Source organism: Saccopteryx leptura, chromosome 3, assembly GCF_036850995.1.
Source record: "Saccopteryx leptura isolate mSacLep1 chromosome 3, mSacLep1_pri_phased_curated, whole genome shotgun sequence".
NCBI lineage: Eukaryota > Metazoa > Chordata > Mammalia > Chiroptera > Emballonuridae > Saccopteryx > Saccopteryx leptura.
The window spans coordinates 80811453-80825536 of record NC_089505.1 but is presented as its reverse complement, the minus strand read 5'-3'; the positions used below and the strand labels follow the sequence as shown (position 1 = coordinate 80825536).

At 52.8% G+C, this 14084-nt stretch overlaps 1 protein-coding gene across 2 annotated transcripts; it reads left to right on the top strand.

The window, feature by feature from the left end:
- Window positions 1-10252: 10252 nt before the first annotated feature.
- ZNF579 (zinc finger protein 579) lies at window positions 10253-13326 on the top strand. Of its 2 annotated transcripts, XM_066374536.1 has the most exons (3): window positions 10253-10306; window positions 10590-10650; window positions 11216-13326. In XM_066374536.1, exon 3 carries the CDS (start codon window positions 11218-11220, stop codon window positions 12919-12921), a length of 1704 nt encoding a protein of 567 aa, XP_066230633.1. In that variant the 5' UTR covers window positions 10253-10306; window positions 10590-10650; window positions 11216-11217; the 3' UTR covers window positions 12922-13326. The 2 variants fall into 2 exon arrangements, with proteins under 2 accessions (XP_066230633.1, XP_066230634.1); XM_066374537.1 differs by lacking the exon at window positions 10590-10650.
- Window positions 13327-14084: the final 758 nt, after the last annotated feature.

Sequence of the window (14084 nt, the reverse complement as noted above, 5' to 3'; positions counted from 1 at the left end):
AGGGAGCCTTCACCAGAAAGTGACCATGGTGGAGGCTTGGTCCTGGACTTCCATCCTCTAGAACTGTTAGCCATGCAATATGTTGTTTGCAAGCCCGGTCAGCGGTATTTTCTTATAGCCACCCACAGGGACTAAGACATCCATCAACAATGCAGTGAATAAATAAATGATGGTGTGTTGAATGAGTACCGATACACATAATTGCAATAATACAAGTCACAAGAAAGCTGGATACAAGAAGCCAGCTACACAGATTATGACTCTGTTTCTGTAACGTTTAAAAACAAGCAAGACTAGGGGCCCTGGCCGGTTGGCTCAGTGGTACAGTGTCGGCCCAGCATGTGAAACTCCCAGATTCGATTCCTGGTCAGAGCACATAGGAAAAGCACCCATCTGCTTCTCCACCCTTTTCCCTCTCCTTCCCCTCCCGCAGCCAAGGCTCCATTAGAGCAAAGTTGGCCCAGGTGCTGAGGATGGCTCCATGGCCTCTGCCTCAGGAGTTAGAATGGCTCCAGCCGCAACAGAGCAAGGGCCCAGATAGGCAGAGCATCGCCCCCTGGTGGGCATGCCAGGTGGATCCTGGTCGGGCACATACAGGAGTCTGTCTGACTGCCACCACGCTTCTCACTTCCGAAAAATACAAAAAAAAACAACAAAACAAAACAAAAAAAAACACAAGCAAGACTAAACTGTCATATTGTTTAGGATGCACTGTGGGTACCGAACCATTCAGGAATGCCAAGGAAAACATCTTTCCCATAAAACTCAGAACCCTTGGGTTGAATGGGTTAAGCTGGGCATGTGACATGCTGGAACATTCTATGGCAGGGGTCGGGAACCTTTTTGGCTAAGAGAGCCATGAACGCCACATATTTTAAAATGTAATTCCATGAGAGCCATACAATATGTTTAATACTAAATACAAGTAAATGAGTGCATTTTATGTAAGACTAACACTTTTAAAGTACAATAAGTCTCTGAATTCTTTTTTTTTTTAATCTATCTTTTTTTAATTTTATTCAATTTTAGAGAGGCGAGAGAGAGACAGAGAGGGAGAGAGAGGAAAGAGAGACAGAGAGAGAGAAGGGGGGAGGAGCTGGAAGCATCAACTCCCATATGTGCCTTGACCGGGCAAGCCCAGGGTTTCGAACCAGCGACCTCAGCATTTCCAGGTCAACGCTTTATCCACTGCACCACCACAGGTCAGGCTGAATTCTTTTTAATAACGTTGTTATGCTGTTGCTAACTAATGATGAATAAAGTACTTCTTGCCATTAATGCGACTTCTGGTGCTGCATGATTTTGCTGATAGCTTTGTGGTTGATACCAGATGAGGTTAAGCTTCATGCAGGCGTTGAGACTTCCATCCATTAAACGTGATCATAGGTTGGTCTTAATGTTATTTAGATGTGAGAAAGACTGCTCACATGCATATGTAGAGCCAAACATTGTCAGTACAGCAATACTCACAAGCTGCAGTGTGTGGTATGTGACAGGAAGTGCGTTCCAAGTGTTTTTGTTTGTTTGTTTTGTATTTTTCTGAAGTTGGAAACGGGGAGGCAGTCAGACAGACTACCGGATGCGCCCGACCGAGATCCACCTGGCACACCCACCAGGGGGTGATGCTCTGCCCATCTGGGGTGTTCCTCTGTTGCAACCAGAGCCATTCTAGTGCCTGAGGCAGAGGCCACAGAGCCATCCTCAGTGCCCGGGCCAACTTTGCTCCAATGGAGCCTTGGCTGCGGGAGGGGAAGAGAGAGACAGAGGGGAAGGAGAGGGGGAGGGGTGGAGAAGCAGATGGGTGCTTCTCCTGTGTGCCCTGGCCGGGAATCAAACCCGGGACTCCTGCACGCCAGGCCGACGCTCTACCGCTGAGCAAACCGGCCAGGGTGCATACCAAGTTTTGACAATCAGCTGATTCGCGGGTTGAAGTTTTTTTTATTTCTCCCCACTTGTGTTTGCTCTCCAACTCTGCTTGCTGTCGTGCAAGTCTTTCCAAATCTTCATTCAGTGACTTGAACTTATTCACCCACATGTCTGAGGCCTTCAGGTCAGCAGCTTGTAGCTCAAAATCTCTGATGGAGACACCAGGGATGGAACTCAGGTCGTCGCTGTCCACTGCACACTCGTGTGGATGGGTGACAAACTTAAAAAGACGAGTGCGCTCACAAAATTCTCTAAAGCGCGCTTTGAATGACTGCAGGAGATTAGATGTGAAGCCCACTAGCTGCTGCAGATCAAGATGTTGAGCAGGGTCACTTGCTGTGCATGCATCTTTAAACTCTCCCAGTTTTTCAAAGTGTAGTAAACGACCTGTTTCAATGTCGGCAATGAAGAGTTCCAGCTTATTTTCAAATGCAAACACTGCTTGTTAAAGGGATAAGACTGTATTTCCAATGCCTTGGATTTTCACATTGAGCTGGTTCAGATATTCAGTCATGTCCACAAGATAGTAGAACTTCAGGAGCCACTCAGTGTTAGCTAACTCAGGATGCTCGACATTTTTCATTTCAAGAAAAGTCCAGATTTCACTCAGACAAGCCACGAAACAGCTGAGCACTTTCCCTCTTGACAACCAATGCACATTGCTGTGCAGAAGCAGACCAGGATAATTATTCCCAACTTCATCCAACAGTGTTTTAAACTGGCGATCATTTAAAACTCAGGCAACAATAAAGTTGACCACCCGAATGACCAGCGACATCACCTCACCAAGCTGCTCACCACACATTTGAGCACAAAGCACCTCCTGATGTAGGATGTAGTGAAAACTTAGGATGGGTCTCTTTTCATGTTCACGAAGAAGCGCTACAAATCCTCTGTTTTTCCCCACCATGAACGGAGCACCATCAGTACACACCGAAATGTTTATCCATTGGTAGATTTTTTTCTTTAGCGAACTCAGTGAAAGACTTGAATAAGTCCTCCCCTCTTGTTGTTTCTTTCATAGGCAAAACAGCAAGACTTTCCTCAAGTAGTGTGTCACCGACAGCATACCTTGCAATCACACTGAACTGGGATAAATGGCTTACGTCTGTTGACTCATCCAAAGCAAGAGAAAAGAATGGTGCTGCATTTATGTCCTTCACTTGTATTGCCTCAATTTGATTTGCCATCATGATGGTACGATCGTGGACAGTTCTTGCTGACAGAGGCATGTCTTTTATTCATTTGATTATCTTGTCTTTATCCGAAAAGTCGTCAAAAAGTTCATTGGCAACATCAAGCATGAATGTTTTGGCATACTCCCCATCTGTGAATGGCTTTCCGTTTCTCACAACTGCTAAAGCATCAGCAAATCTAGCCGAATTCCAGTCACCTTATTGGGTCCAAACACGGAGTTGCTGCTGACTAGCTTGCACTCTGCACAGTAGCTCTTGACATGCTTTCTTCCTGCTGTCCCCCTCTGGATATTTCAAATGCAAATGTAGTATGATGTGTGTCGAAGTGCTGCTTTATATTTGACCGTTTCATCGATGCAATTTTATCATTGCATATTAGACACACTGAGAACCTGCTCTCTCTACAAAGGCGAATTCCTTTGTTCATTTCTGCTGAAAAGTACGATACTCCTCATCTTTTATTCTTTTAACCATCTTCTTCATCAAAAGGGTTTCTGCAATTAGCTAGCTGACTACTTTATTAAAAGGAGGGAAGTTTACTTCCTGACCTCACAACGACCCGTGTACATTACACATTATCCAATAAAAATTTGGTATTGTCCCGGAGGACAGCTGTGATTGGCTCCAACCACCCACAACCATGATCATGAGTGGTATAAAATGAATGGATTGTAATACATGAGAATGTTTTATATTTTTAATGTTATTATTATTTTTTTTGTATTTTTTTTTTTCTGAAGCTGGAAACGGGGAGAGACAGTCAGACAGACTCCCGCATGCGCCCAACCGGGATCCACCCGGCACGCCCACCAGGGGCGATGCTCTGCCCCTCCGGGGCATCTCTCTGCCGTGACCAGAGCCACTCTAGTGCCTGGGGCAGAGGCCAAGGAGCCATCCCCAGCGCCCGGGGCCATCTTTGCTCCAATAAAGCCTTGGCTGCGGGAGGGGAAGAGAGAGACAGAGAGGAAGGAGGGGGGGTGGAGAAGCAAATGGGCGCTTCTCCTATGTGCCCTGGCCGGGAATCAAACCCGGGTCCCCCGCACGCCAGGCCGACGCTCTACCACTGAGCCAACCAGCAGGGCCTGTTATTATTTTTTTAATTAAAGATTTGTCTAGGAACCAGATGCAGCCATCAAAAGAGCCACATCTGGCTTGCGAGCCATAGGTTCCCGACCCCTGTTCTATGGGTTCTGATGTGGCTGCCAACATTCCATTTCTTAACTTGGTGATCATTTTATAATTATATGTTAGTTTGTTCATTTGTATAGTACCCTTTCCATCTGTGTATGTTATATTTCACAAAGAAAATTTTTTGTGTGTGTGACAGAGAGAGAGGGACAGATAGGGACAGACAGATAGGAAGGGAAAGAGATGAGAAGTATCAATGATTCATTGCGGCTCCTTAGTTGTTCATTGATTGCTTTCTCATATGTGCTTTGATTGAGGGGCTACAGCAGAATGAGTGAACCCTTGCTCAAGCCAGTGACCTTGGGCTATAAGCCAGCAAGTGATGTTGGGCTCAAGCCAGTGACCATGGGGTCATGTCTAGGATCCCACGCTCAAGCCGGTGACTTCGGGGTTTCGAACCTGGGTCCTCTGTGCCCCAGTCCGACACTCTATCCACTGTGCCACCACCTGGTCAGACTCACAAGGAAAAATTGTTAAAGAAGCGGACCTATATTTGGGGGAGATGAAACAAGTACCAGGTTGGCCTTCGAGGAAGACTCTTTGGTCTGAGATCCACAACTGTCCCTTTGAAACAGATCCAGATCAAGCCCCTGGGGATGCTCAACCAGAGAGCTATTCCTCTCCTCTGCCACCAACACCTGGGAACCAAGGGCCAGACTCATTCCCTTGGGGTTAAAAATACAAATACAAAAACAGTCTGACCAGGCAGTGGCTCAGTGGATAGAACGTCAGTTTGAGACACTGAGGACCCAGGTTCAACACCCCGAAGTCTCTAGCTTGAGTGTGGGCTCATCCAACTTGAGCATGGGGTCCTCGGCTTGAAGTCCAAGGTCGCTGGCTTGAGCAAGGGGTCACTGGCTTGGCTGGAGCCCTGTGGTCAAGGTACATATGAGAAAGAAATCCATGAATAACTAAGGTGCCACAATTATAAATTGTTGCTTCTCATCTCCCTCCCTCCCTGTCTGTCCCTCTCTCTCTCTAAAAACAAAACAAAACAAAACAAAACAAAAACAAAAAAGCCCACCTGCCTTGGAGAGACAAGACCAGCCCCCTTAGACACAGGCACCGCCCCAGGGACAAGATCCTTCCCACTTGGGTGCAGGCTCAGCCTGGAGAGCTTTGCACCTGGAAAAGTGCCCCGGTTGACATGGAGATGGCCTCCAGCTATGGAGTCACGAATAGGGATCTCAGGAAGCTGAAGCTTCCTTTTGCTCACCACACCTCCACCTGAACCCTTTTTCTGAGGGTAGAGCAGTTAAGCAAACAAGCACTTCCCCCCTCACCTCCCCCCCAGGAGTTTTTATTAAAATGGGAGGGGGAAAAAATGGGAGGGGAGATAGGCCATTTAGTGGCTAGTGACCAGCAGCCTAATAATGCTTGTTAGCCAAAAGCACAATGTTGAAGATAAAGGCAGATAGGGACTAGAGGGCGACAGGGTGTGTGTGTGTGGGGGGGGGGTATTTTAGCCAGATGGGAGTAAGGAAGATATAGAAGGGCTCAGACAGGTAGAGCCTTTTAACCGGGGGAGGGGGGGGGGAGGAGGAGGAGGAGGAGGAAGAAAAGTGAGATCCACGGGAGGGTGTCCAGGCAAGAAGTGATGTGAGGTGCTGCTCTCTGGGTGCGGGAGACCACACGGGCAAGCAGGAGAGCCAATGAGGAGATCCTTGCGGTGGGACTGACATCTGGCCGTAAAGGTTGGAGCCAATCAGCGCCAAGGTCCCGCCCCCCTGCCTAGAAGCCTGGTTCCTAGGCCCCTCTCGCACCTGGACCGGCTCCCTACGTACTGCCTGCTCCCTGCTCCCGCCTGGGTCTCCCCTGCATCCGGCCGGGCTCCCACGTGGGTCCCACGGGAATTTCTCTAGAACACTCATCAGATCGTGTGACTCTTCCAGCCTTAAACCTTTTTTCAATGGCTTCTCAGTGCACTAGGAATGCGTCCAGCATTCAGCCCGGAGCGGGAGGTCAGACACAGTTGCTCACGCAGCTCTGGCCTCTCTGCCACCCTGATGCCTTTGCTGCCCCAAAACAAGGCCCCTCGGCCCTCCCAACACACACACCATGCAGTCCTCTCTGCCTGAAAAATTCTTTCCCACCACCTCCGTTCCTGAATTCGTTTCCAAATAATTAATAATAATAATAATAAGCCTTTAAAATTTGGATGATAGAATAACACACGCACCTCCTACATATATAATCAAGAGTTGAAAACAATCGTTCAAACAAGAAACGTAAGCACGGATGTCAGAACAGCACTATTTACAATGGCCAAAGGGTAAGACCAACCCAAATGTCTACCAACCAATGAATACACAGAACATAGTATGCGCAAACAATGGAATATTTTTCAACCAAAAAAATAGGGGGTGGTGGTGGAATGAATTACTGACACCGGCTACAACGTGGATGAACCTCAACAACGCTGTGCTAAAATGAAAAGCCAGTTGTAAAAAAGACCCCATATCTTTAACTCCACTGATACGAAATGCCCACAGCTGGCAAACCCATAGAGATAGAAGGCTAATTTTTGGTTGCCAGGGACTAAGAGGAGGAGGGAATGGGCACTGACTGCTTTTGGGGTGATGAAAAATTTCTGCAACTAGATAGTGGCTGTAGTGACCAAACATCATGAATATACTTAATGCCACAGAGTTGTACATTTGAAAATGGTAAGTCTAACATTATGTGTGTTTGACCCAATAAAAAAGTGTACACACAGCCTGACCAGGTGGTGGCGCAGTGGGCAGAGCAGTTGGACTGGGATGCGGAGGACCCAGGTTGGAAACCCTGATGTCACTGGCTTGAGCACAGGTTCACCAGCTTGAGTGCAGGGTCTCTGGCTTGAGTGTGGGATCATAGACATGACCCCATGGTCACTGGCTTGAGCCCAAAGGTCACTGGCTTGAAGCCTAAGGTCACTGGCTTGAGCAAGGGGTCACATGCTCTGCTATAGCTCCCCCCCCCCCAATCAGGGCACATATGAGAAAGCAATCAATGAACAACTAAGGTGCTGCAACGAAGAATTGAGGCTTTTCATCTCTCTCCCTTCCTATCTGTCTGTCCCTATCTATCCTTCTCTCTGTCTCTCTCTCTGTCTCTGTCACATACACACACAAAAGTACACACAGAGAAATTCATATGCTGGCTCCCAGCTTTAGAACAGTGGAGAGATACGACTCAATCTCTATAGCTCCCTCTAGGGTCCAATTGCTTCTCCCTTCTCACAAGTAACTCGTACCCCGAGTTTGGTGCTTATTGTTTCCATGCGTGTCTTTAGTCCCCTTCTCTTTCTACCATCTCTTTGGAAAATGCAGAGACCTACTGAGACTCACTAGCTTGGAGAACTTGAATACCTCACTTTGTCGCTCTCTAAAATGGGAGAGTTATGTTACCCACTTCACAAAGCAGGCAGGGACAAATAGGCTTGTATTTGTAAAGCACACACAGAGTCAGGGGTTCCTCACGTTCCTCATTATTATTATCCTCCATTTCTTTTTTCCTTTACTTGTTTACTTGAAACCATAGTCCCATGGTTTCAAGATCAAAAAGCACGGAAGGATAGAGTGTAGGAAGGTTCGGTCCTGGGAGTCAGACCACATTGCTAGTCGGCTCTCTCTTCCTCCGGGTCTTCCACACACAGCGCTCAGGTACCCGCAGACAGAACAGGCTACAGGCTGTCCTCCACCTCCTGTCCCTTGTCCCCTTCATGTTATCACTAGGAGCCTTGCCATATTTCTATACGGTAAACTTCCTCGTCTTTTTTCAGTGGACATATAGCATTCCACTGATGGATCAATCACGATTTATTACCCAAAGCCCAGCCAGTGGGTGTTTAGCTAGTTTCTGGTCTTCCGTAGCAATGCTCAATACCGCAGGGATTAAAACCTGGAACATACAGCGATTTGCTTATTTCTGAGGACATCTATCCACCAGGTAAGGTGCTGAAGTTGCTCACTAGTGTTGTATTGGAACAGTGAGAAACAAACGTCTGGCCACACAATCAATCAATTAGCCAAATTAAGAAATTAAAGAGTCCTAAGTCATTCAAATCAATACGGTCGCGAACACAGTTTGGAGCTGGCTTTTTTTTTTTTTTTTTTTTTTTTTTTTTTTTGGTATTTTTCTGAAGTTGGAAATGGGGAGGCAGTCAGACAGACTACAGCATGCACCCGACCAAGATCCACCCAGCATGCCCACCAGGGGGCGATGCTCTGCCCATCTGGGGCGTTGCTCTGTTGCAACCAGAGCCATTCTAGCGCCTGAGGCAGAGGCCATAGAGCCATCCTCAGTGCCCAGGCCAAGTTTGCTCCAATGGAGCCTTGGCTACGGGAGGGGAAGAGAGAGACAGAGAGGAAGGAGAGGGGCAGGGGTGGAGAAGCAGATGGGCGCTTCTCCTGTGTGCCCTGGCCAGGAATTGAACCCGGGACTCCTGCACGCCAGGCCGACGCTCTACCACAGAGCCAACTGGCCAGGGCCGGGGCTGGCTTTTAAAGAGAAAACTACATACTGACTGAGGAATGGGGAGTAGAGGAAGCATAGCAGTAAAACAAAGCAGTGAAACAAGCTTTCTCACAATGTTTATCTATAGGGTTAATTCAGGGAGAAACATTCTGAGAACACCTGCAACTTTGCAAAGCTAGCCCAAGGCCACAGTCTGGGAAACCAGCCTCAAGGCCAGGAATAGGGAGTCTTTTCAGAAAAAGTAAGTTCTGCTAAAAGTCTCTTTGTTTTAGAGAAAGTAAGTTTTTGCCAAAAATTATTCATGTTAAGAGCCTTTCTTTTCCACACTTCACTAGGTTCCAAATCTTACTCTCCTAAGCAATGTATGAAAGCTCTTGTATTCCACACTGTTGCCAACCACAGTAAGCGTGTATTTCACTTGAACAAATGGCGTCGAGCTGGGGGTGTAACATGTCTTCTCAACTTTAGATATTCAAGATGTGGCCCTGTTGGTACATCTCCCTTTGCTAGCCATCTTCCCATTCCTAACCTTCAGCTTTTATCTTCCAGGTTTCAGGTGAAAAGTGGTTGCCTCCAGGAAGCCCTCAGAGATCACTCTATGAGTGCAAGCTCAGCTGAGTGCCTTTTCTGTTTTCTGTATTCCCAAGAAATGTTGTTGGCTGTCTTGGGACCCACTCACCAGGACGGTGACTGGATCTGTGTCTGTCTGCCTCCTCCATTGGACCCGACGCTCTCTGCAGACAGGGTCCAGGAACCTCTGTCTTTGCCACTGTCACTCCAGCACCAAGGACAGATCCAGCCCACAGTAGGTGCTCAGTCAATATTGGTGGCTTAGGATCAAGGGAATATATGTAGCAAAATATAGGCAGAGCTGGCCTACAGTAAGTGTTCAGTTAACACCGATCATTTCGGATTGAGTGACTATATGCGGGGCTTATCACTGGGGGAAAACTGAAACTTGCAGAAGAGTTGCTTGCTCGGGCAGACAAGTGAAGGCTGGAGTCTGGTTTTAGTCCGGAGCGTCGGTCTTTTCCCCCCAAGTTTCTGTCACTGCTTCATTCATCCCCTCGGCCAGCCACCCCCTCCCCCAACACAGCGCCTGGCACAGGCAGGACCCGATAAATGCGTGTTTGTTGAAGAAATGAATGAACATGTGTGTGCCTGTTTTGCGGAGAGAGGAGCTGGATCCAGACTCCCCGACTCCCAGGCCCCAGCCCCCTTCCTTCCTTCTGGGAGCCAAGAGGACAGACAGGCCCACAAGACCCAAGGATCCCAGCCGCGCTCCTTCTTCGCCCCCCCCCCCCCCACCCGTCCCCTTCGTCCAGCTTCCGGCTTCCTAGCCAGTCTTTACCCCCTCTCGGGCTGGGAGGGAAGGCGGGTTTCCGGGGGGAAGGCTTAGTCCGGGACACCGAGCCCAGCCTCCTTCACTCCCCCCGCTCGCACGCTGCGTGCGGGTCCGCCCTCCCTCCCTCCCTCCCCGCCGCCACCGTCCGCTCCGGCCGCCGCGGGGAAGAGAGAAAGGCGCACAGGAGGCCGAGGTAAGCCCCGGGCGTCTAGAGATCGGGCCCCAGTGTAGGCTCCGGGCTCAGGAATCTCTTCCTGCGCCCCAATTCTGCAGATCATGACTGCGGGGAGACCGGTAGGCTGGGCTCGGCGGGGAGATCAGATCCCCCCGTCCCTGCGGTGGGGGGGAACACCTAGGGAGACCCCCGCCCCCAGCAGGCTTCCCTCGGGAGTCCAGGAGCCTGGCCTTCAGCTTCCACCTTCCTTGGAGAATGCAAGCAGCTGGACCCCCAGCCCCTCCTCTTCCTTGTCACACAGGAGCCCAGCCCCCTCCTGAAGCCCTCCTGCCGCGGGGACCCAGGAGCCCCTACTCTCTATGGTATAGGGGGGGTTGGATACTGCATCCCGGTCATCTCCCATCCCCAGCTTCCCCCCACCACCACCCCACACACACACCTCCCGCAGTCCCAGGAGCCCAGGCCTCCAACCCCCTCTCCGGCCCTCCTACTCTGGCCTCTCCCAGGTCCAGCGCCAGGGCACCCACACCCCGTTTCCGGGGCCTCCAGAGGCGGACTCCCACCCCCTCTCCACCAGCACGGAGGAGAGCTGGTGCCCGGCTCCTCCCCAGAGCAGGGCCGGTGGAGAAGGAGCAGTCACTGACTTTGTTTCCTTCTCTGTTCCCTTCTGTCTGGTCTGTTTCTCTGTCTGGCTCCCTCCTGGTCTCTCCCTGCCCCCCTCTGGCTGTGTTTCTGATCTCGGTGTTGACTCGGGCCTCTGTCTAAACCTCTTTGTTGTCTCTCCACCTCTGTCTCTGCGGGGTATCTTGCTCTCTGCCCCGGTCTCTGTCTCTCTCTCCTTCTCTGTCTCTTCCTCTGTCTCTGTTCCTGCTTCTCTCTCTGCCCCACCCCCCTCCATCTCTCCCTCTCTCCCCTTTCTCCTCACAGGTATGGATCCTCAGCCCCCTCCACCTGCCCAGGGCAGCCCACCTCACCGTGGCCGGGGCCGGGGCCGGGGCCGGGGCAGAGGCCGTGGTCGGGGCCGGGGCCGGGGCCGGGGGGGAGCCGGAGCCCCTCGGGCACCCCTGCCCTGCCCGACCTGTGGCCGCCTCTTCCGCTTCCCCTACTACCTCTCGCGGCACTGGCTCAGCCACTCGGGCCTCCGACCCCACGCCTGCCCCCTGTGCCCCAAGGCCTTCCGCCGGCCAGCCCACCTGTCCCGCCACCTGCGCGGCCACGGGCCCCAGCCCCCGCTGCGCTGCGCCGCCTGTCCCCGCACCTTCCCCGAGCCCGCCCAGCTACGGCGCCACCTGGCCCAGGAGCACGCGGGTGGCGAGGTCGAGCTGGCCATCGAGAGAGTGGCCAAGGAGCCCACCGAGTCCAGCTGGGGCCCACAGGAAGACGCCGCCGCCGAGCAGCCCAGCACGGCCGCCGCCGGCGCCCCGGAGGAGGCGGCGTGGCCTGATCCGTGGCCCGCAGGAGAGCCGGCCGCACCCGCGGCCCCCATGAGTGCTGAGCCCCGGGAGTCGGAGTCGGAGGAGACCGAGGCCGGGGCGGCAGAGCTGAGGGCCGAGCTCGCGCTGGCGGCCGGGCGGCAGGAGGAGAAGCAGGTCCTGCTCCAGGCCGACTGGACGCTGCTGTGCCTCCGCTGCCGGGAGGCCTTCGCCACCAAGGGCGAGCTGAAGGCGCACCCGTGCCTGCGCCCCGAGGGCGAGCAGGAGGGTGAAGGGGGGCCCCCGCCTCGCCCCAAGCGACACCAGTGCCCCATCTGCCTCAAGGCCTTCGCCAGGCCCTGGTCGCTGTCCCGCCACCGGCTGGTCCACTCCACTGACCGCCCCTTTGTGTGCCCGGACTGCGGCCTGGCCTTCCGCCTCGCCTCCTACCTCCGCCAGCACCGCCGTGTGCATGGTGCGCTCAGCCTGCTGGCCCCACTGCCTGGGGGCAAGAAGGACGACAAAGCCTCTGGTGCTCGGAACTCAGGGAAGGGGCCTGAGGGCAGTGAAGGGGCCGAGTGCGGGGCCGCCCCCGAAGGGGGAGACGGTGGCGGTGGAGGGCAGAACGGAGAGGACGCAGCCCCGGCCCGGCCCCCCGCTGGGGAGCCCCGGTTCTGGTGCCCCGAGTGTGGCAAAGGATTCCGGCGCCGGGCGCACCTGCGGCAGCACGGGGTGACCCACTCAGGGGCACGCCCTTTCCAGTGCGTGCGCTGCCAGCGCGAGTTCAAGCGGCTGGCCGACCTGGCCCGGCACGCACAGGTGCACGCGGGGGGCCCAGCCCCGCACCCGTGCCCGCACTGCCCACGCCGCTTCTCCCGCGCCTACAGCCTCCTGCGCCACCAGCGGTGCCACCGTGCTGAGCTGGAGAGAGCAGCCGCGCTCCAGGCGCTCCAGGCCCAGGCCCCGCTATCGCCCCCTCCTCCGCCGCCACTGCCTTTACCGGCTGCTGGGCAGGACGAGGAGGAAGGGCCGCCCCTGCCCATCGCACGCATCAAGGAAGAGCCGCCCTCTCCGGGGACCCCACCCCGGTCACCGCCAGCTCCCCCTGTCTTCCTCAGCGCCTCCTGCTTCGACAGCCAAGACCATTCGGCCTTCGAGATGGACGAGGACGAGATGGACAGCAAAGCACACCTGCGCGGGTTGGGTGGCCTGACCTCCTGACCCTCACACATGCCCTTTTGCCCCTCCAGTTGGCCCCCTGGTTTGCAATGTGGAGGAGAGAAGTTGAAGGAGAGAGGCCTCTCTACCCGCCCACCCCTGTCCCTCCTATCCCTGACACTAAGGAGGTAGGGGGTCTGGACCACCATTCCCCTCCCCCTCCCCCACCCCAGGTCCCCAATGCTGGTTAGGAACTCTTCACTCAAGACGTGTCTGAGGCAGGACTGCTTGGAAAAAAGAGGGGCAGGACATTGGCCACAAGGATGGAGACTGGGGGGGACCCCCTGCCGTCTGCCCTCTTTGTACACACTGGACACCACCACCTGTTTTGGAACTGCCATACCTTGGGGGGTCCCCAGTGAGCCAAGGTCCGTCCCTGTCCCTTTGTGAATAAATGTGAGTTCATGAAACAAGAGAGTAAGGCCATCTGTGGAGGGGTCTGAGAGAGCCAGGGGGGGCTGTCCAACAGGCTCTGAGCTTGGGTTTGGGCAGGAAGAACACAGAACGTAGCCAAACCAGACACCTAGGAGTGAGAGAAGACAGGTGACCATCTGCCCTGGAAACTTCTGAGACCTCTATGGCCCCCTGCCCCTCTATGTCCTCATTCAGTGAACATTTACCAGAACCCGGGCTGACTCACAGGATGCTGAGGAGGAAGCCCTTGGCTCCCTACTAGGAGCCAGAGTTTTCGATCTCTAAGATGGTTTGGCCACGGGCTGACGTGGCTGGCCGTCTCCATGTAAGTTTAGGACAAAAAAAAGTTTAAAGCAATTAAAACTGAGTAAGATTGAAAGTTCAGTTCCTCAATTACACTACACTACTTCAAGTGTCCCATAGCCCCCTGTGGCCGGTGGCTACTCTATTAGACTGCACAGATATAGAACGTTCTGTTGTTACAGACAACACCGCCTGAGATAAACGATTTTCAATCTAACATCTGATATTGATAAAGGGCTCCCAAGGAAGTTGAGGGCACTGTAGTGAGCGAACGTGACTGGAAGGCTAGGGCTGCGATGAGTTGACATTTTACCTGAATGAAGAACCAGGTGAGGGAACAGGTGGAACAAAGGCCAGATGGGTGGGTTCTGTATGTTAGAGAAACAGCAAGGAATTGGGGGCAGAAGGGGTCATTTTCTACAAATTATTTTCTTTTTTAATTCAGTGAG

Excerpts from the sequence above, each read along its gene's own strand:
- ZNF579 (XM_066374537.1), top strand. The coding sequence starts at position 11,218 with ATGGATCCTCAGCCCCCTCCACCTGCCCAGGGCAGCCCACCTCACCGT.